The following is a 23257-nucleotide window of genomic DNA, read 5'->3' as shown; positions in this document are numbered from 1 at the left end:
ATTATTATTATTGTGTATTTATTAGCAGTTATTACACAGTATCATCCTGTGTGTATCTATGCTGGGTTCCAATGCAGACTTTTAGAGGGACTTTTGCGCCGCTGTGTGACACCGCTATTCAAATATTTAGCATCACAAAGCGCAAGCAATGCTATTAAAACACAATACAAATATTTCAAAACATCCATCCTTTAGACTTCATTTTCATTTATAACACTATGTAACACAATTTTTGTTCCTTGGTAGTAAGTGTTATATCCTAATTGCTTATGCCTCAAAAGTATAGAAAATGGCTATTATTCCCCACAAACTTTGCTTTTGTGACCAGGACAGGAATGTTCCATTCACATCATGTGACAGTGTGACCTTTCAACTCTGCCAGCCCTGCCCTCTCTATTTTTATATAGACTTGAATGGAGTGAGGACGGCAGTCCTGCGCCCAGCTGTTAGGATTCTCCAGATGAGATCACAGCAGCTCACAGCCAGGTAAAGGTAGATTTAAAATAAGAACTTGATATTGGAGGAGCTGCAGAACACAGAAACACTCAGAATGATTGAAGCACAAACAGCGTGTATTAATAAGAGAAAGAGATTACAGTCACCTCTGAACATCCCTATTCTTGAATAAATGCTGTTAAAAAGAAACTAGAATAAATTGCTTTAAAAGTTTTTTTTTTTGTTTGTTTGATAAATTTAGCACTCCAGGAAGGTGAGGGACAATAGCTCTGGCTACACAAGGCTGGTGTCACACAAAAATGGGTCCCCTGTCGTACTGTACAGTACATTACATTTATTTCATGCATAAAGTCTCTTTCCAAAAAAAAAAACTCAAATTATTCATTTATACGGAGCAACACCTGGTGGACAAAATGAGTAAGAAGTAAATTATTTTTTTTAAACACAGGCTTTTTTTGTTAAATAAGGCTTTAAAATATTTCCTTCCCACTGATTAGATTTAGCTACCGTATTTTTTTCTTTAAAATATTTGCATTTCTCAAAAAAAGGATAAAAACAAGGGACCAAAATCTCTTCAACACAAGAAAAGGGGAGCCTGTGACCATGTTCCTCATGCTGGTAATCTGTATTAATCTGTGTAGGTATGCGGGCAAATGATCAGTGGAGCTGCGTTCTTACCAGAGGAATAAAGACCAGGAGAAAACAATGGATAGAGTTTCTCAGTGAAGGTGTCAGTGAAAGTGTAGATGTGAGATCTGGTCTCCACATTGTAAAAGGAGAGATGCCCTCCCTCATAATCCAGATACACCCCCATCTTCCGGGGCTTCGGGCTCAGGGGGAGGGGGGTCCGGGGGGCCCTGACGGCACTGAACAGATTATTTTCTTCATTCCACCAAATAACCCAGAATCCCTGCTGGGGTTTCTCAGTGATGCCCCCCTTCCTCTGAGAAGACTCTCTGGTGACTCCTAGTACCCAGCGTATCTTCTCCACCACCTCCACCTCCCAGTAGTGTCTCCCTGAGGTGAATCCCTCCCTGCCCAAGACATAACTCTTCTTATCAAATCTCTTTGGATTGTCAGGGAGAGGCTGTGGTTTATCTCCACATCTGACTTGTTTTCCATCCTCAGACAGGATGAGATAGGAGTGTGCTGTATCAGGGTCCAGAGTCACGTCAACTGTGGAGAAGAGAGTGGGGTTAAAACATACAGTGCCTTGCGAAAGTATTCGGCCCCCTTGAACTTTGCGACCTTTTGCCACATTTCAGGCTTCAAACATAAAGATATGAAACTGTAATTTTTTGTGAAGAATCAACAACAAGTGGGACACAATCATGAAGTGGAACGAAATTTATTGGATATTTCAAACTTTTTTAACAAATAAAAAACTGAAAAATTGGGCGTGCAAAATTATTCAGCCCCCTTAAGTTAATACTTTGTAGCGCCACCTTTTGCTGCGATTACAGCTGTAAGTCGCTTGGGGTATGTCTCTATCAGTTTTGCACATCGAGAGACTGAAATTTTTGCCCATTCCTCCTTGCAAAACAGCTCGAGCTCAGTGAGGTTGGATGGAGAGCATTTGTGAACAGCAGTTTTCAGTTCTTTCCACAGATTCTCGATTGGATTCAGGTCTGGACTTTGACTTGGCCATTCTAACACCTGGATATGTTTATTTGTGAACCATTCCATTGTAGATTTTGCTTTATGTTTTGGATCATTGTCTTGTTGGAAGACAAATCTCCGTCCCAGTCTCAGGTCTTTTGCAGACTCCATCAGGTTTTCTTCCAGAATGGTCCTGTATTTGGCTCCATCCATCTTCCCATCAATTTTAACCATCTTCCCTGTCCCTGCTGAAGAAAAGCAGGCCCAAACCATGATGCTGCCACCACCATGTTTGACAGTGGGGATGGTGTGTTCAGGGTGATGAGCTGTGTTGCTTTTACGCCAAACATAACGTTTTGCATTGTTGCCAAAAAGTTCGATTTTGGTTTCATCTGACCAGAGCACCTTCTTCCACATGTTTGGTGTGTCTCCCAGGTGGCTTGTGGCAAACTGTAAACGACACTTTTTATGGATATCTTTAAGAAATGGCTTTCTTCTTGCCACTCTTCCATAAAGGACAGATTTGTGCAGTATACGACTGATTGTTGTCCTATGGACAGAGTCTCCCACCTCAGCTGTAGATCTCTGCAGTTCATCCAGAGTGATCATGGGCCTCTTGGCTGCATCTCTGATCAGTCTTCTCCTTGTATGAGCTGAAAGTTTAGAGGGACGGCCAGGTCTTGGTAGATTTGCAGTGGTCTGATACTCCTTCCATTTCAATATTATCGCTTGCACAGTGCTCCTTGGGATGTTTAAAGCTTGGGAAATCTTTTTGTATCCAAATTCGGCTTTAAACTTCTCCACAACAGTATCTCGGACCTCCCTGGTGTGTTCCTTGTTCTTCATGATGCTCTCTGCGCTTTAAACGGACCTCTGAGACTATCACAGTGCAGGTGCATTTATACGGAGACTTGATTACACACAGGTGGATTCTATTTATCATCATTAGTCATTTAGGTCAACATTGGATCATTCAGAGATCCTCACTGAACTTCTGGAGAGAGTTTGCTGCACTGAAAGTAAAGGGGCTGAATAATTTTGCACGCCCAATTTTTCAGTTTTTTATTTGTTAAAAAAGTTTGAAATATCCAATAAATTTCGTTCCACTTCATGATTGTGTCCCACTTGTTGTTGATTCTTCACAAAAAATTACAGTTTCATATCTTTATGTTTGAAGCCTGAAATGTGGCAAAAGGTCGCAAAGTTCAAGGGGGCCGAATACTTTTGCAAGGCACTGTATCTAATATAACACACTGCACATGTCAGATACAAACATCCTGCTCCACAGATATAAACACAAAATCAGAGACGTCAGGATCATGGAAAAGAACGCTTGGAAAAATGGAAAATATACTCAGTGCTGAAGAAATCCCTTGTCAAGTCTTCACAAAATTGGATGGGCTGCAGATGAAAAACTGACCCCTCATGAAAAGCCTAGTGTTCTGATTAGGTGTTTGACAGAGGAATGGAGAAGGGTGTTACTGTACTACACACAGTATGATGACTAAAACATTGGAACTTGTTATTTTCATATTGTGGCCCTTCTGAAAACACAAAACATCTCTCACGGTATTCTTCATAAGTTTAGTTATTATGATCTGAAAGCAGGTTCTCAACTCTATCTAATGGAAGAAGAGGAGGAGGAGGACTATGTGGCTCAAATATTATTTGCACCAACCTGCTATAGTTGCTTTCATCAACTCCACCTTCCAGAATCCCTCGAGGTGGTCTTTGAGTCGAGACACAGCTTCCCTCAGAGTCCAGAAAGAGTCATCTATGTTATCAAAGAGCTGCTGAGCAGCAGGAGGGGCGCAGACAGACTGGAAACTCTACAGGGGGAGTGTGGAGAAAAGGATTCATCAGCCAAGCAGCACAGGGGCTGCAACACTGGACTGAGCAGCTGGGGAGGTCGTTCAGTGTGTACAGGAAATAATCAGGGGGACCCCAGAATCTTACAGAAAGACCAGCAACCAAACTGAACACAAGCATTGGCCGTGCTTTGAGCTAAATAAACCCTATTGTAAAAACAAACAGCAGTGCGTTTAAAAGTCCTGATACTGCACCCCCATTCAGTGCATCTGCATTGAAATGTGGTCTGACCTGCAGAAAGTGGATGTGATCTTCTGTCTCAGAAAGCTGCTCCATCTCAGCCTTCCTCTGTCTAAGCTCCTGGATCTCCTGCTCCAGTTGTTCCCTTTGCTCGTTGGCCCGACTCACTGCAGCCTTCTCTTTAGCTCCAATCAGCTCTCCCACCTCCGTCCTGATTCTCTCAATGGAGCGGATAAGCTCAGACAGGACCTGCTCGCTTTCAGCCCTTTCCTTGTGTGCTGAGAGCTAGTTAGAGGAGGGAGGGGATCAGTGACACACATCCCCTGACAATACTATGTCTTTGTAAAGCCGGGTCCACACCTGAGCGATCAGTTGCGCAACCCAATTGCTCCAGAAATTGTGCAACTCAGTTGCAAGCAATTGCTTTGTTCATATCTGAGCAATTACTTGTGCAACAAGGTTCCCGCGTCTTCAAGTTTCATTTTTTTTATGATAACTGAGGTGACGGTTTATTTTCTTTTACATTTTTATTCCATTCCAAGGTGAAGTAGTTTCTTTGGTTTTGACAACCGAGTTGACACGTTTTTTGTTTTTCCTCCCGTTTCTACAAGCTTAGAATCAGATTTATTTTTTGACAGCCGAGGTGTCACAGGTCGTAATGTGTGCAGTAATTAATGAGGGAGAGTTGGCTGTTATTATTTTTTCAACTGTTAATTTTAAATGCCATATTCCTAAAAGCAAAAATCAAAGCCGCGTAAAAGCTGGAGAAAACCGTTTAGTTTTTTTTTACCGCTGACACTTTTATAATTAGAGCTTCTTAATATGCAAGCGGTGCAGACAGCATTATAAGAACCAATCAGAGCTGGTGAATTGCCACGTGATCGCCTGTGTCTACAGAAGTCGCTCAGGAGGTTGCTTGGAAAGAAGAGCACAGCTCTACTTCAAGCAACTGATCGCTCAGGTGTGGACCCAGCTTTAAACTGTTCTCACACTCACCTTGAGAGACTCCACAGCCTGATTCAGTCTCTCCAGCCCTTTCAGTCTCTCCTCAATGAGATTTTCTATTTCCACCTGTCTCTCCCCCAGCTCCTTCTGCACAGAACAAGATGGGCAGAAACAGATACACAGCGATGCAATATTACTGAAGCAATACTGTAAAACAGAAACAGTAAAAATACTGTGCTATTATTATTATTATGGTAATGTACATGATATGATTGATTTGGCAAAGCATTGCTAATTTTAATAGAAACATCCTTTAAAAATGGTGTAGTAATAATAATAATAATAATAATAATAATAATAATATTATTGTCAGTGACATTGGCTGGACCAGTTTGTGTCTAACATTCACATATATGTTTACAGCAGTATATAAAACTACAGCAATTGCATTTTAAACATTATACCATGAAAAGTAGACCACTATGAAATGTGTACAAGAGATTCAACACTCTGTACACAGTATAGGAAGTCTTGACACTCTAGTTTAAACAGTGTACCTTTTTCTCCACCCTCCCTTTCGCTGATGAGACAATTGAATGGTCCGAGTGGTCGCTGTCTATGCACAGCGCGCAGATACAGCTCTGATCGGTTCTACAGTAAATCTCCAGCCATCTCTGGTGCTGTTTGCAAAGCTTCTGCTCGAAATCTCTGAGAGGCTGCACCAGCGCGTGCCTCTTCAACCCCGCGGTCTCGTAGTGTGGCTGCAGGTGCGCTTCGCAGTACGAGCCCCGGCACGTCAAACACGACCTGACCGCTCCGCGCTTTATCTCGCTGGGGCAGAAATCACAAGGCATGTCTCCGAGCTCAGCAGAGACAGGAGCGGGAGCGGGGGATTCCCTTAATAAAATAACATGGAAAACAACGCGTTCAAGCATTTTAAAATACCAACGTGGCTTCATATTGACAATGCAGTATATAGAGTACAAGGTCCTGTAGAAATCGTATGAATGAATCCCTTTGAAATGTTAAGCATGCATTTCACATGATATGCTAATAAAAGTTACATTCATTTTTGTAATACTTAAATGCACACCAAGTTTTGAAATAATGTAGCGTGCACGGGGGTAGGGGTCAGAGATGGTAGGTGAAGCAATCTAAACATGACGACATAAGCCTGATATCTGCTCCTGTTTTGTACAGCGGGATCGGCGCTATGCTTCAAAGCGGGAGGGTCCCGGGCTCGCGTCCGACCTCCGCCTGTGAGAAGCTCCTGCTTCTGGGAACAGAGATTCGCCACGATACATTCAAAATCACCCAATGAAAAATACACATTACATTTTAAACACACAGATATATTTCAAGCAAAGCTTACAACGCAACACACGTGATGCGGGTTCCGCTTTGTTCCAAACACAGTATCAGAACTGAAGTAGTTTGGAGAGGCTCTCACTGCGCGTCAAAGTTACAAACAGCGCGCCTATTTCGAGAATATATTTTCTTTAGTACTATCAGAGGGCTATAGCACAGGTACAGTACATACCTTTTCAAGTCGAGTCTTCTCGTTTTCTTCAATTCCTCCACCAGCTCGTTCGTTGCTTTTGCGCAGAACGGGCCTGGGTGTGAAAGTCTCCCGGCACTGGGGGCAGCTGTACACGCCGGTTTGGTCAATCTGGTCCCAGTAGCTCCCGATACAGTCCAGGCAGAAGCTGTGTCCGCACGGAATGGTTGCGGGCTCGGTGAAGAGGTCCAGACACACGGAGCAGGAGAACTTCTCCTTTGGAGATGCCGCTGTCGCCATCGCTGCTGTCCGTCAGGCAATAGAAACGGAACTTAAAACTGCAGGAAGTCAGACTAGCAGAGTTATGAAATGAGTTCACAAACACTGCGCAACGAGGCAGGGTTTGGCAACAGAAAAACAACCGTGTCGTGTTGCTGTGTTTTAAATGAAGTGAAAATGGGGATTAAACACCGGCCACCCAATAGGGACGGAATATTGAGTTTGTTTCGGACAGGACGCTGTTTGTTCGAGCCAGACTCTCTCTCCTTCACTTGTGCGCTGTTAAAACTAAGCGTTGTAGATCAAATAAATAAATAAATAAATAAATAAATAAATAAATACAAGCTCTCTGTCCTGCTGCTGTCTTTCAGGGGGCGTGTCAGCTGCAGGTTCTTTTCATTTTAACCCCATAATTGCCAACTGGCCACACACAGAACAGCGAGTCTATCCCTATCTCATTTTGAAAGCAGATATTGTCTATTTGCTATCTACAAAGCCCACTAATAATCCTTGTTGTGCTATTTCTTTGAAAAGCGACTTAAACACCCCTTTACACCGCTCTAATTGTTTTTTTTTGTGGTTGATACAATAACAGCATTGAAGAATATAGGCCTTTTTTTGGTTGTGCGTTTGTTTTAAATTGTTTTGTGCTTAAACTCCCGACTCCTCGCTTCATTATTATTATTATTATTATTATTACAAAGTATCACATGCATAGTTCATTGTGTGTGTGTGTTCTGCCATTGCCCAGTACAAAGTTACTCTGTGTTCTAAAACATGCACTTGTAACTATTTTTCTTTGGGCATAATTCCAACTCCTGTAAGCAGGGGTCCTGTGAACGCTGACTCGTTTCAAGTGGTCGCGTTTTTCTATACCTTGTATGGGCTGCACGATTTTGTTCAGAGGCGCGTTATTCTAGTTTCCTGTCCCGGCTCTTGTACATTCACTGAGGGTTGTGCTTAAAATCGCACGAGACAGCGGAAAAGGCTGAAGTCTGTCAGTAGTGATTTATTTAACTAGACATCAACAAAAACCTACTCGCCAGCTCTTAATTTAATATTCACAGTTTGTAAAAACGGATTCCAATTCTACATATATGTATTTCTTAGTAGATGCCCTTATCCAGGGCGACTTACAATTGTTACAAGATATCACGTTATTTTTTACATACAATTACCCATTTATACAGTTGGGCAATCTAGGTACAGTACCTTGCTCAAGGGTACAGCAGCAATGTCCCCCACCTGGGATTGAACCCACGACCCTCCGGTCAGGAGTCCAGAGCCCTAACCACTACTCCACACTGCTACCCTATGTGCATGTTGTGTATGTAATCAAAAATCTTCCAATTTTAATAGGAACAGATAAAATCCACTCCCTTTCTACTAATTCATTTCTATACCAACAAACATCACAAATGTGTTCAATCTTAAAGATTAAAATGTAATAAGTGTATTTATTATTAATCTTTAATACGAGGCTGCAGTTGGATTTTTATTTGCATCACAGCTTGTTATTTAGGGTGAGGGTTGGTTTGTCTTCAAATCCACTTTAAGCCACCGAATGTACCTATGGCAACCACTTCACTTCAATACAACTGCACTTTGATGAAAGAGACCAAAGGGACTTAAACAAAGGGATCATCATTCAACTTTGATAAATCGATTGGCATATGAGCTTAAAGGACAGAACAAAAACTGGGATGAAAATAATATGAGTGACGACCTGAACTTCAGCTTCCTAGATTTTATTGCGTGTACCTAGGCTAACCTATACAGATGTAAGCATGTCAATTTTACATTGTAAATAAGATGAGAATGACACACATCATTCTTACTTTAATACGATTAAGTAAATGTAGATTGTGTGAAGCTATACCCCTATAAAATGTACCACGGTTCTATAGTGTAGCTATACTATTATGATTATGGTTGTACTGCATTATTGTAACACAGGGAATTGTACATTGATGGTGTAGGACACATATATTATACAATACAATTGGACTTTCACAGATACCATCGTACCTTGTTCCAAAATCTAGTGGTACATTTTTATAGGGTTCCGTTCTAACAGTATTGTTGCAATAGAAACAAACGGATAATTGAAAGAAGCGGAGGGCAGGAAATTAATCGGAGAGTATCAAGCAATATTTTTAAAATACGCTGACATCAAGACCGTTCCCAGCAATGCTTGCAGATTGTCTTTTTTTTTTTACATACATTTCATACCGCAAAGTTAACGATTACTGCTTTTTTATATATTATATGGAAGCGTACGCGCTTTAATTAATGCTGCCTTTATAAATGTAATGATGATTAAATGGTTTATTTAGAACGCAATGTCGATGTATTCATTATTTTAAACACATAAATAAAACGGGCATATTACATACGACATTGACAATACAGAGAAAAGTAGATTCCGTAAACAAAAAAAAACGATTTCACATGGGTGTGATCAGAGCATCAATGTGAGGACTTGGAAATTGCGTCACTGTAGAGGCGGAGTTTAAGGTTGCCAGGCTTGGGATGTCAGCCTTGGGGTGTAAGGCCTGTGTCGTCCGCCTTGCAGGTACAGACGTGCTCAAATTTGTCAGTACCCCTCCACAAAAAACGAAGAATGCACAATTTACTCTGAAATAACTTGAAACTGACAGAAGTAATTGGCATCCACCATTGTTTATTCCATATTTAATAGAAATCAGACTTTGCTTTTGATTTTTTATTCAACATAATATTGTAAATAAGAAAACAAATGAAAATGGCATGGACAAAAATGATGGGACCTCTAACCTAATATTTTGTTGCACAACATTTAGAGGCAATCACTGCAATCAAGCGTTTTCTGTAGCTCTCAATGAGACTTCTGCACCTGTTAACAGGTAGTTTGGCCCACTCTTCCTGAGCAAACTGCTCCAGCTGTCTCAGGTTTGATGGGTGCCTTCTCCAGACTGCAAGTTTCAGCTCTTTCCATAGATGTTCGATAGGATTCAGATCAGGACTCATAGAAGGCCACTTCAGAATAGCCCAATGTTTTGTTCTTATCCATTCTTGGGTGCTTTTAGCTGTGTGTTTTGGGTCATTATCCTGTTGGAGGACCCATGACCTGCGACTGAGACAGAGCTTTCTGACACTGGGCAGTACGTTTCGCTCCAGAATGCCTTGATAGTCTTGAGATTTCATTGTGCCCTGCACAGATTCAAAGCACTGTGCCAGGCGCAGCAAAGCAGCCCCAAAACATAACCGAGCCTCCTCCATGTTTCACTGTAGGTATGGTGTCCTTTTCTTTGAAAGCTTCATTTTTTTCGTCTGTGAACATAGAGCTGATGTGACTTGCCAAAAAGCTCCAGTTTTTACTCATCTGTCCAAAGGACATTCTCCCAGAAGGATTGTGGCTTGCCAATATGCATTCTAGCAAATTCCAGTCTGGCTTTTTTATGTTTTTCTTTAAAAAATGGAGTCCTCCTGGGTCTTCTTCCATGGAGCCCACTTTCGCTCAAAAAGAAACGGATGGTGCGATCAGAAACTGATGTACCTTCACCTTGGAGTTCAGCTTGTATCTCTTTGGCAGTTGTCCTTGGTTCTTTTTCTACCATTCGCACTATCCTTCTGTTCAATCTGGGGTCGATTTTCCTCTTGCCACCGCGCCCAGGGAGGTTGGCTACAGTTCAATGGACCTTAAACTTCTTAATAATATTTGCAACTGTTGTCACAGGAACATCAAGCTGCTTGGAGATGGTCGTGTAGCCTTTACCTTTACCATGCTTGTCTATTATTTTCTTTCTGATCTCCTCAGACAACTCTCTCCTTTGCTTTCTCTGGTCCATGTTCAGTGTGGTGCACACAATGATACCAAACAGAAACAGTGACTACTTTGATCCATTTAAATAGTCCGAATGACTGATTACAAGATTGGAGACATGTGTGATATTAATTAAAGAAACTAATTAGTTTGAAATATCACTATAATCCAGTTATTTATTATCTTTTCTAAGGGGTACCAACAAATGTGTCCAGGCCATTTTAGAATATCTTTGTAGAATAAGCAATAATTCATCTCTTTTCACAGCTTCTTGGCTTTATTCTATGACATACCAAAGGCATGCACGTATACATGATAAAATAGCTTTTAATTTCATCACTTTTCAGGAGGAATGAAGCATTATTTCAATGAGCTGTAAGGGTACCAACAAATCTGAGCACGTCTGTATATACACTGTTGCTTTAGCCCGCTGCGCGGCCGGTCAGCTGTTGGAATGCCCCCAGTTTTGATGCTTACATCCGTACTTGACGAGTTTGCACAGCAGGATCTCGACTCAATTTCCAGCTTCAGCAGTTATCTGATTACATTGAGAAAAAACGGCCTGACTCGATTTCACACAACTCATGCTTTTATGAGTTTAATATATTACATGTAATATATACGCTGTTCTCAAAGAAATTAGTAAAATTTAAATGTAACATCAGGACTTACATTTTCATACATCTTTCTAACAGATCAGAATACAAGAACATGAGATTGTGCTGTGCCCTTACAATACTGGAAGTCACTGGATTCTTGTGGTATGTTATTATGTAACATTAACAAAATTCAACAGACACATTTTCATCGTTATCTACATTTTCTGTTTTGATTAAATTGTGTTTTGGTTACAACTAATATTTCTAAAATGTTATGTCTAGGTATTACACAATTCTCTTTATATATGGTTAAGTGAAGATGCAAGGTTATTGTAAATAAACAATATTAAAAGAATCTACTAACTTAACAGATTTAAATTCTCACTAACACGGCCACAACTGCTGCTGCTACCATTATAAAATACGGTATTTTGCAGATTGTGAATGTGTGAAAATACTGTGGTCCTGATTGATCCACTGGGCGAGGAGGACAAGTATAGCAGAGGTATTTTAAGAAACTGGAGGTTGGTATACATGTTATACAAGTGTTATATATGTTATATTATTAAATGTATCTTAAGCAGAATAAAAATGGATTCAGTTTACTATTGTGAAGTATCTCAAATGCACAGTTTACAGAAATTTGAAAAAATAACTAGTGCCTATGGTTAAGATTGAAATATAACTCCTGTCAAATAAACACTTGATTACAGCTATACATTGAATTGAATCCAGGCTGTAGTCCTGAGTTAGGAGTGCAGGTACACTCCGTAGAGCTGGAGTTGCAATGAGAATTCTAAAAAACTGTCTGTTTTCTAGGAGTTTCATGAGAGCTAATGTGGACACAGGAAATAAGACAGTTTGGAAATTGCAGACTTTCAAACACCAACTTCAGATGGATGGCAGCAGTTGTGGTGTTCTGATATTAAGTGTAAAAAGCTAACATTATTATCTTAAATCCTATCTTTGTGTGTTTAATTTTTACATTACATCTGTGCTTTGTTTTTCAGTTTGCAGAACAGTACCTTACAAGTGGATCAATTGATCAGGTGGAAACCAGCCCAGCATCTATAAGAGCACAAAGACTGGAGATTGCTGGCCTCCTTATGGAAAATCAGGGTAACACATTACTGTGTGAAGGTTTAAAACAACTGGAAGACTACCATGTAATTTGAACACTTATGAATATATAGCAGATTGAATGAGCAACATGAAAGGAAAGAACACAACAGTCCAGGACTGAACAATACAACTGAGAGAATCTATTGAGCCGTTATGCCTCATGCTTTTTGTAAAATGTGTATTATATTTGCAATAATGAAGGGCTGATATACAATACTGTGTTGAAAACCACAATCATGGCATTGCGTAGAACTCATCTCTCTGTGATACCTAATATAAATACAATCCCTAATTGCCCTTGTTTGATACTGGATAGTGTTTTTTTTTAAAGGACTGCATCAATAAACACTTCTTGTTCACAATATTATTCCTGAATGTAATTTCCATAGATGCTACATGTACATGTTGAACTATACTGCTTTAAAATGTGACAACTTTATATTTGAAAATGTTGATCAAAATAATTAGGGTTTTAAAATACTTGTTTTAATGTTTTAGTTTGTCTAATTTGTTTGCTTTATCACAGGTAACACAGATGAATACTGCATAATATGCAGCATGATGGACCTGCAGTCAGCCAACACCACAATTAACATGGTAAATATACCTGGATTATTACACAACGTGTGTATTAATAATTATTTATTTATTCTAGTAATTATATATAGTATTTAGTTGTTTCATAAGTAAGTGTATATTTGATAAATTTAACTTGTGTTTACTGAACCAGAAAAACTAATTACATCAAGACAAATAATGAATGTGATCTTCCTTGGTATTTTCTGATAACATTGAGAGTAGGTGTTGTGTGTTTTGGAATGATTGCGCTATTTCTATATAACTGGTGTCAGGGCATAATTTGCTGACACTAGATATCCCCTGGAAGATCACAGTATTCTTTATTTTTTTATTGTATATCTGCCACAGAATATACACAGTTATATATTTTAAGTGTAATAAACTATTAAATAATGACTCGTGTCATCTATAGCTGGGTAATATGTTTAGCAATCATCAAGTGGACAATATGTATTTATTTTACTTTTTCAGGTGCAATGTGATCACTGCAACAGATGAGCACACACTGAATGCACACCGTACTCTGCTGAAGAGTTATCAACAGACGGGCACACACTGAATGCACTCCATACTCTGCTGAAGAGTTATCAACAGACGGGCACACACTGAATGCACACTGTACTCTGCTGAAGAGTTATCAACAGACGGGCACACACTGAATGCACACCGTACTCTGCTGAAGAGTTATCAACAGACGGGAACACACTGAATGCACTCCGTACTCTGCTGAAGAGTTATCAACAGACGGGCACACACTGAATGCACATCGTACTCTGCTGAAGAGTTATCAACAGACGAGCACACACTGAATGCACACCGTACTCTGCTGAAGAGTTATCAACAGACGGGCACACACTGAATGCACACCGTACTCTGCTGAAGAGTCATCAACAGATGAGCACACACTGAATGCACACCGTACTCTGCTGAAGAGTTATCAACAGATGGGCACACACTGAATGCACTCCGTACTCTGCTGAAGAGTTATCAACAGACGGGCACACACTGAATGCACACCGTACTCTGCTGAAGAGTTATCAACAGACGGGCACACACTGAATGCACACCGTACTCTGCTGAAGAGTTATCAACAGACGGGCACACACTGAATGCACACCGTACTCTGCTGAAGAGTTATCAACAGACGGGCACACACTGAATGCACTCCGTACTCTGCTGAAGAGTTATCAACAGATGAGCACACACTGAATGCACTCCGTACTCTGCTGAAGAAAAAAGGCTGCCATCTTACTCTGGCATCCAGAGAGTTCAAACAACACTGGTACAAATAAGCATTTCTAGGTCTAAAATAACATCATGATGAGGAGATTACCAGTGCAAGGAATAGATGCAGTTCCAGTCCTCCCAACTCTACCGGTGGGAGTGAAAGTGAGCATTTCACTTCTTGATGGTCGAGTGAAATCCAGTCTAGTGGGTACAGCAGTGACTCTCCTTGGTGTCTGTGCCATCATTGAAGGCGGCTGAATGAAGTCTTCAACACACTCATCTGGAGGCTGGCTAGGTGATGCACTTACTTGTGGTCTTTGTGTAGCAGGTGAAGTTGAAGGTGGGCGAGGTACTGCTGCTGCAGCTGGCAGGGAGCTTTTTATTGTCTTTCTTGAACCCTTTTTGACGCACTATCATCAATGTCACTATCAGTGTCGCCAAACCGAATTCTACAAAACAAAATGAATATAAAAACTATTTTAATACTATACCCCTTCCATATTGATAACATTATCATATATATTTCACACATGGAGGGCATATACAAACAAATGATTTGCAAGGTTATTGTGTCTCATTTTTAATTCAATTCAATTCTTATATAATATAATCCATTTAAACAATGCTAATTGCATACCTGGCCGTCCTTTGTCTCTTTGGCTTTGTCACATCGTCTTCCTTTTCTGACTCCAAATCTGATGTTGAGCAAGTTAAGGAGTCTTAACTTCTGTCTTGCCTTCAGGTAATCATCTGGAAAAAAAATTAAAAGGATCTTTTGTTTATAAAATAAGGTTCCTGACCTAACTTTTTGCCAAGGGTTCAAACTAGACCTATATAACTGACACTTTCCTCCTTTGGATAGTAACTTTGCCAACTCTGATTAAAGGCATCTATTATTCAGCTGCAATATGGAATATACATGTCTACATATCCACAATACTTGGTTACTTCTTTATGAAAAAAAAACCCACAAATGGCGTGTTTGTGTGAAAATCCTGAGCTCATGTTTGGTCCAGCCCTGGCCAGGATCTTCTCTGTTCCTGACTGCTCTGTCAATTCTCTCCTCATCGGTGGAGTTTGTCCACCAGGCTATTCCATCCTTATACCACGTTGCGGGCACCACGTGGATAGTTTTATTGGTCACAAATTCAACTATAAGATACATATCTAAATTTAACACAAATAAAGAAGATTAGACCTACACATTCATTTTAAGCTTTTATACACTGGACCTGTTGTTTTAGCTTCCATTTTGGATACTGCTTTATATAACAATGTTATGCTGCTCTTTGCTGGTATTGCTATTTTGATCAGTCCAAGACTTTCTTCCACCTACTGTGACTATGCCCAAACATTACTAGAAATGTTTGTTAAGCACTCTGGCGAAATCTATGGGCAAGATCTTTTAGTATACAATGCTCATAAACATTGTACACTAAAAGAAACTGTCGAAATTCCGTAGCCTTCCGGTGATCAGCTTCACGTGGCGAGGTTTCCTTGCAAATTCTGCTGGTATGTAGGCACGCATATCTGTCAAACTAGTGGACAGTCTTTCAACAAGGCAGGCAGGCAGGCAGACGGCACTTGAGTGGTCCTTTTGTCCAAATATTTTTCAAGCGCCAAACAACCCCCAAACACACTAAATGCATATAATCCAAGGGAAACTGTGAGAGCAATCCAACAGGAATTCCACGAGCCCTTCGTTGCATTCACAACAGGTGGCGGAGTGTCACTGATATCATTCACCTGCATTTCATTTTCTTCAGTCACTCTTCTGAGCAGTCTGTCTTCATTTGCACAAGCCCTTCGTCTGAGAGTAGAACTGGAGAGCAACATCTTTCTGTTCATTATCGAAAACTAAAAACATGCACTCTTAAAAAACAACAACGTGGAAGACTATATCAATATAGAAAAGGTAGGACAGTATTTGAAGTTGCAATGAAGTTTTTCAGGACTAAAAGGTGTAACACATGCATATGATATACCGTAAATTACAATATTCAAACTTATGAAACAGGAAATTACACATTAAAATTAAAACACTTTCTTTTAAAAAAAGGACATGAGTTTGTAACTCAAAAGAATAAACCTGCAGCTGCATTATATGTTCCTTTAACACAGATACGGTAATAATAATAATAATAATAATAATAATAATAATAATAGAAAAAAAAACCTGTTTTAACACAAATCACATCAATCTGAACTGTGGCTGTTTGTTACCGTTAATATTTGAATTCCGTTCATGTTCACAAATCCTAACTCATTAAACTACTAAACTAAATTCAGTTTTTAAAAATATATAGGCACAACTGTATATAACGTTTCCATAAATAATCCAAACACTACTTTGAAACACAGTAGGTACAGATTTAACATGGGCACTATTTAATCTTTTAAAGGATCAGTACAATTAAGGTCAGACAATCAATAATCGCTGCATTGAATAATTGTTGCACCTTTAGTATATTATTTGCTCAAATGTATTGTTGAATATCTACAGATCTTTGTTTCCTGCCTTCCTTTCATAACACTTCAATACTTGCGCATCAACACAATTAAAATGGAGGGTTGTGTGTTTTTAGCTGCCTGCTCGCATGTTCCTCAGAAGGCGCTGCTTGCTGTTCATGGCAGCGCGCTGAGCTGCCTCTCCGCACACTGCGTGCCGTTTTGAAGCGCTGTGTTTAAGATATTTTCATGTTTGAACTCCTGGCTCCATGTTAAAAATGCAGTCTGGCCTGCCATCAGTTCCCCGCATCCTGATAAAACGGGCACAACATGGAGGGTTTTTTTTTTTTTTTTTTTTTAACGCTGTCAAATTGAAGCCAGGGGAAATCTTTTATCCACTGTTGGTTGAACTGTCGGTTGATACTTCAGTGAAACTGGCGGGTATGGGATTTGTAGTTTTTAATGTGTGATTAACAGTGGGCAGTGGACACCAATAAACTACATTCCCAGAGTGCATTACGATTGAGCTTTGAGTTTAGATCCGACTGCGACGTTCTTTTTCTCTTTTGTTTTTATACTTTTCAGCTTTAGAAATAAATCTCGTTTATTGTTTATAGTCATCCTTTAGGGATTTCTAGTCGCATCCGTGCGCCTAAATTAAAATGTGCGTTCACACAAGCATTGTGTTCGTCTCTCATATGCAGAAACCGGACCCATGAAAACTATAACGAGTAGATCTATCGACGTTTGAATCAGACACAAGAACGAAATATCTACAAATATCTATTCTTCCAAGTATACCGGTAGATCATTACTATAAGGTTCAGGCTGCACTCCCGATAGCTCTAGACGCATGCTCGGAACATTTTACACACCTTAGAGAAAAGAATATTTATCAGATATGATTCTCGATCTCCTCTTCAAAATGTCCTCCCAGCAAGTTCTCTTCTTCCCGCTGCACCCAGCCCCCCAATCGGAGCTCCCCGCTTGTCACCCAGCCAGCCAATCGGAGCTCCCCTCTAGTCACCCAGCCAGCCAATCGGAGCTCCCCTCTTGTCACCCAGCCAGCCAATCGGAGCTCCCCTCTAGTCACCCAGCCAGCCAATCGGAGTTCCACTCTTGTCACCAAACCAGCCAATCGGAGCTCCCCTCTTCTCACCCAGCCAGCCAATCAGAGCTCCCCTCTTGTCAACGAGCCAGCCAACTAAGAGCTCCCCTCTTGTCAACGAGCCAGCCAATCAGAGCTCCCCTCTTGTCAACGAGCCAGCCAATCGAAGCTCCTCTCTTGTCATCCAGCCAGCAAATCGGAGCTCCCCCCCTCTTGTCACTCAGCCAGCCAATCGGAGCTCTCCTCTTCTTTCCCACCCCTCTACTCATTAAATGTCAGTGTTGTAGACAGTGCGCGTGAGAATCAGATTATTAGGCTATAAATGATTATAATTATTATTTATTTATTAGCAGGGATTAATAATCCCCCTCTGGTGAATTTTAGCGGGCAGCAGCCTTCCAATAAATTATAAACAAATACAAGTGCTTCAATAATGGTTCTGTACGTTCTTTAAATATTTCAGATGTATTATTTTTAAAAATTATATTTGTATTGATCCCGCATTTGCCCCGTATTTGCACCGCATCCGCATTAGTATAAGATGGTTTGCATCGTGCGGCTCGATTCCTGGATGCACCGCATCACGTGTGCGGCTCCTGTGCGGGTTCGCCGGCATGAAAAGGAGTCCGCCCCGAATCCGCCTGCTGTCTGGGAATGTATTAACGAGCTGATTTAATTATTCTAGTATGTTCGTGTAAACTTGGAAAGGAGGTATTGTTCTAGAAACTTGAACAGCCTTAGCAAAAACACCGCTGCTTCTTAACTTTAAATATGAACAAACTGCTGACACCGCAGAACCTGTAGCGTGTTCACTGGAAATACCTTTGTGTCCTCCTTACGCAGGGAGGCTGCCTGTCACCGGGGGGAATGCATTGCTCAGATGCGCGGGATTCTGCAGCGGGTGTCGAGGCCGAGTGGGTAAGACGATGGACTGGGAATCCATTGGGGTCTCCCCGCGCAGGTTCCAATCCTGCTGGCAACGTGTAAATATTCCTTCTGTATTCCGTGCCATTGTATAATCTCACTCAAACCACAGCTAGGATGTCTAGGAATGTTTTTCATGTGGGCACAAATCTGAGCCTGAGCCTAAAACAGGCAGGGTATTCTAAAAATCTACAGCGATCGTTTGGTTATTTGTATTTTGGGGAAAAACAAAACGTTTAAATCAAAGTTTTATACTGTAAATAACAAATGATTGTAACACAATTTAAACTGGTATCATTGCAGATAGAACTACCTTTACACAATATAAACAAACTGGACAGTCAACAATATCGACTTTCTAAACTGAAGTGCACAGAACTCTAAATTGTAAACTAAAACCTAGGAATTATAACTAAACTGGAACACGACTGTGGGACAGTGTGGTTTTAAACACGTCTAAACGGTTACATTTTGTTACAACTGTCTTCCAATTTAAAAATGCGCGCCAAGAGGTAACAAGACAAACAGCTGCACAACAGCTGGCATAATAATAGGAGCATGCTATAGACCGCCAAATTCAGACGCTGAGCAAAATAATCTGTTATACAATGACATTCGAAATGCGTGTAGAAAAGGAGAAGCCATACTAATGGGGGATTTCAACTTCCCCTGTATAAAATGGGAAAACCCGATGGGGGGCACGACGGACGAAATTGAAATGGTGGAAATGACAAATGACTGCTTCCTAACGGAATTTGTCAAGGCACCGACTAGAGGGGAGGCATGCCTTGACTTAGTCTTTTCAAATAATGAAGACAGAATAACTAAAACAGAGGTCAGAGAGCCATTGGCAAACTCAGACCACAACATGGTCTCATTTGAAATATTTTTTAAAACAAACTACGAAGGTATGAAACAGAGACTAACAGAAGTAGATTGGAGTAAAATAGAGAAAACATCCACAGAAAAAGGGTGGCTGTTTTTTAAAAATGTAGTACTAGAGGCACAAAACAATTACATCCCAAAAGTAGACAAATCTAAATCTAAAACAAAATGGCCAAAATGGTTTAATAGATCAATTAAAAAAAAATATTCAGCGAAAAAAGGCACTTTACAGAGCGTTTAAAAGGGACCAAAAACAAAGCACACAGAAAGAGTACTTGGAACTGCAAACACAAGTCAAAAAGGAAGTTAGAAAGGCCAAGAGAGAGATAGAAATCAATATTGCTAAGGGGGCTAAAACCAATTCCAAAATGTTTTTCCAATATTATAACAGCAAGAGAACATTCAAAGAGGAGGTTAAATGTCTAAGAGACACAAATGGCAAAATCATAGATGAAGAAAAAAAAATAGCAAATATATTAAATGATTACTTTTCACAGGTTTTTACAAAGGAGGACACGGACAACATGCCCCACATGTCGACCTGTTCCTATCCAGTTTTAAATAACTTTAGCATAACAGAGGCAGAAGTGTTAAAGGGACTAGGAGCTCTTAAAATAAACAAATCCCCTGGGCCGGATGAGATCCTCCCAATAGTACTCAAAGAAATGAAAGAAGTTATTTACAAGCCGCTAACCAAGATCATGCAACAGTCTCTTGACACAGGGGTTGTACCAACAGACTGGAAAATAGCAAATGTAATACCAATCCACAAAAAGGGAGACAAAACCGAACCAGGTAACTACAGACCAATAAGCCTGACTTCTATTATATGTAAACTTATGGAAACTATAATAAGATCCAAAATGGAAAATTACTTATATGGTAACAATATCCTGGGAGACAGCCAGCATGGTTTTAGGAAAGGGAGATCATGTCTAACTAACCTACTTGACTTTTTTGAGGATGCAACATTGAAAATGGATAACTGCAAAGCATACGACATGGTTTATTTAGATTTCCAGAAAGCTTTTGACAAAGTCCCGCATAAAAGATTAATTCTCAAACTGAACGCAGTAGGGATTCAAGGAAATGCATGCACATGGATTAGGGAGTGGTTAACAGATAGAAAACAGAAAGTACTGATTAGAGGAGAAACCTCGAAATGGAGTGAGGTAACCAGTGGTGTACCACAGGGATCAGTATTAGGTCCTCTGCTATTCCTAATCTACATTAATGATTTAGATTCTGGTATAGTAAGCAAACTCGTTAAATTTGCAGACGACACAAAAATAGGAGGAGTGGCAGACACTGTTGAAGCAGCAAAGGTCATTCAAAATGATCTAGACAGCATTCAAAATTGGGCAGACACATGGCAAATGAAATTTAATAGAGAAAAGTGTAAAGTATTGCATGCAGGCAATAAAAATGTGCATTATAAATATCATATGGGAGATACTGAAATTGAAGAAGGGAACTATGAAAAAGACCTAGGAGTTTATGTTGACTCAGAAATGTCTTCATCTAGACAATGTGGGGAAGCTATAAAAAAGGCTAACAAGATGCTTGGATATATTGTGAGAAGTGTTGAATTTAAATCAAGGGAAGTAATGTTAAAACTCTACAATGCATTAGTAAGACCTCACCTAGAATATTGTGTTCAGTTCTGGTCACCTCGTTACAAAAAGGATATTGCTGCTCTAGAAAGAGTGCAAAGAAGAGCAACCAGAATTATCCCAGGTTTAAAAGGCATGTCGTATGCAGACAGGCTAAAAGAATTGAATCTATTCAGTCTTGAACAAAGAAGACTACGCGGCGATCTGATTCAAACATTCAAAATCCTAAAAGGTATAGACAATGTCAACCCGGGGGACTTCTTTGACTTGAAAAAAGAAAAAAGGACCAGGGGTCATAAATGGAGATTAGATAAAGGGGCATTCAGAACAGAAAATAGGAGGCACTTTTTTACACAGAGAATTGTGAGGGTCTGGAACCAACTCCCCAGTAATGTTGTTGAAGCTGACACCCTGGGATCCTTCAAGAAGCTGCTTGATGAGATTCTGGGATCAATAAGCTACTAACAACCAAACGAGCAAGATGGGCTGAATGGCCTCCTCTCGTTTGTAAACTTTCTTATGTTCTTATGTTCTAACAGAAACAGCGGGCAGGAAATGATCCAACCAATCAGAGACAGGCAAATAAAATTCTGCACGCCCTCGTCCACTATTACGTCTTTAACATTCTAACAAGTATTGCCCCGTTTTGTCCAATCACGAATGAGCCGGTGTGTCTAATAGCAGGAGCGCAGACGCGCATTTACTGTTGTGAGTTTCTGAACTGCATTGGAGATGTCTGGAAGAGGAAAGACCGGCGGTAAAACCCGTGCGAAGGCAAAGACTCGCTGCTCCAGGGCAGGACTGCAGTTAGTGGTGGGAAAAGTGAAACCTCCTGAACCACTAAACCCTCTGAATCATTTGGTTCGCAAAAAGAGTTACTGAGCCGAAGCACACGAGGCGCTTCATGCTTTTCAGTGCCGTCTCCTTGTAGATCTGCACAGCGCAATGCATTGAGTAAACACAGACCTCTATCTCCAGAGAAGGCATTTAGTAAAGTGGACAAACTGATGTTTCATACACTTTTGACAATATCAAGCGATTTCATTTTTAATTTTCTCGATTAATTGGGCATCTATACTTTATAAAGTAGAAAGGTGGAAAATAGTGGGCTCAAATCTCTGCAGTTTCCTTTTTTAAAGTTGTGTACTCTGTATCCTTTATACACGTATAATAGATCGGATGATTTTTTTTTACCAATAAATAAAATGCTTTTTTGGTTTGTTAATTTGAAAAAATTAATTTATGAAGTATAAAACAGAAAGTAGCACCTTGATTTTTTTTTTTTTTTTTTAAATCCTTTCAGCTTGAAACACCACACTGAGCACTGCTGACAAAAAGTACGTATTGGATTAATGCTAAACACCGTTCATGGGTCACATGACCTACTGGTTCAATGAACCACTGTTTGCTTCAATTGGTTCATGTGGGGTCGAATCAGCAGAGGATTCAGCACCATCACTAACTGTAGTTCCCAGTCGGTCGTGTCCACAGGCTGCTGCGGAAGGGAGACTATGCCCAGCGTGTCGGCGCTGGAGCCCCGGTCTATCTATCTCGAGTACCTGACTGCTGAAATCCTGGAGCTGTCCGGGAACGCCGCTCGGGACAACAAGGAAACCCGAATCATCCCGCGTCACCTGCAGCTCGCTGTCCGCAACGACAAGGAGCTCAACAAGCTGATGGGAGGCGTCACCATCGCTCAGGGCGGAGTACTGCTCAACATCCAGGCCGTGCTGCTGCCCAAGAAAACCGAGAAGCCAGCCAAGAAGTAAATCACTCGGACGCCGCTTTTAGATCTTATAAGCCCCAAAAGGCTCTTTTAAGAGCCACCCACTTTTCTATAAAAGCGCATCTTATCGGTTTATTTTTCTTGTCTGAATAATGCCAAAGCGTGAGAATTGCAGCAATGACTAGTGTGTGTGTGGCAGTGCAGCGTTACCATGTCTGTTTGCAGCGATATCAAACACACGCCTTGCCTCAGCGGGTGTAGCTCACGTTCCCCGCATCATTGACACGTTCTTTACAAAGAGACAATCTGATACAATATCAATGGACTGGTTTACTTTGTTTTCGATCGAGCTACACTGAAACATGCTTCCAGTTGGAAGTCCACCCCTCCCGTGT

General features: G+C 40.5%; 2 protein-coding genes and 2 long non-coding RNA genes across 6 annotated transcripts in view; 1 reads left to right on the top strand and 3 right to left on the bottom strand.

The window, feature by feature from the left end:
• LOC117965865 (uncharacterized) overlaps positions 1-23257 on the bottom strand; it is a 189850-nt gene that overhangs the window by 126124 nt on the left and 40469 nt on the right. The gene's annotated exons all lie outside the window — the stretch shown is intronic.
• Positions 98-14569, bottom strand: LOC117968503 (E3 ubiquitin-protein ligase TRIM39-like). Its single transcript, XM_059011955.1, has 6 exons — positions 14467-14569; positions 5607-5946; positions 5101-5196; positions 4156-4389; positions 3734-3884; positions 98-1632 (listed from the first exon to the last, which is right to left on the bottom strand). The coding sequence occupies exons 2-6, from the start codon at positions 5901-5903 to the stop codon at positions 1085-1087; spliced, it is 1326 nt and encodes a 441-aa protein (XP_058867938.1). The 5' UTR covers positions 5904-5946; positions 14467-14569; the 3' UTR covers positions 98-1084.
• Positions 12012-13583, top strand: LOC131709423 (uncharacterized). The gene is made up of 3 exons (XR_009311530.1): positions 12012-12349; positions 12879-12949; positions 13403-13583. It is a non-coding gene; the product is annotated as an uncharacterized LOC131709423 (long non-coding RNA).
• Positions 14586-16197, bottom strand: LOC131709422 (uncharacterized). Its single transcript, XR_009311528.1, has 3 exons — positions 15905-16197; positions 14796-14908; positions 14586-14607 (listed from the first exon to the last, which is right to left on the bottom strand). It is a non-coding gene; the product is annotated as an uncharacterized LOC131709422 (long non-coding RNA).

Source organism: Acipenser ruthenus, chromosome 43 (genome assembly GCF_902713425.1).
Source record: "Acipenser ruthenus chromosome 43, fAciRut3.2 maternal haplotype, whole genome shotgun sequence".
Classification (NCBI taxonomy): domain Eukaryota; kingdom Metazoa; phylum Chordata; class Actinopteri; order Acipenseriformes; family Acipenseridae; genus Acipenser; species Acipenser ruthenus.
This window is presented reverse-complemented; position numbering and strand designations above follow the sequence as displayed.

Coding starts and splice junctions, on each gene's coding strand:
- LOC117968503 (XM_059011955.1), bottom strand. CDS start 5,903: ATGCCTTGTGATTTCTGCCCCAGCGAGATAAAGCGCGGAGCGGTCAGG. Junction 4,390..5,100: donor AGGCTGTGGAGTCTCTCAAG/GTGAGTGTGAGA, acceptor TCCTCTAACTAG/CTCTCAGCACACAAGGAAAG. Junction 1,633..3,733: donor GATGAAAGCAACTATAGCAG/GTTGGTGCAAAT, acceptor TCTTCTCCACAG/TTGACGTGACTCTGGACCCT.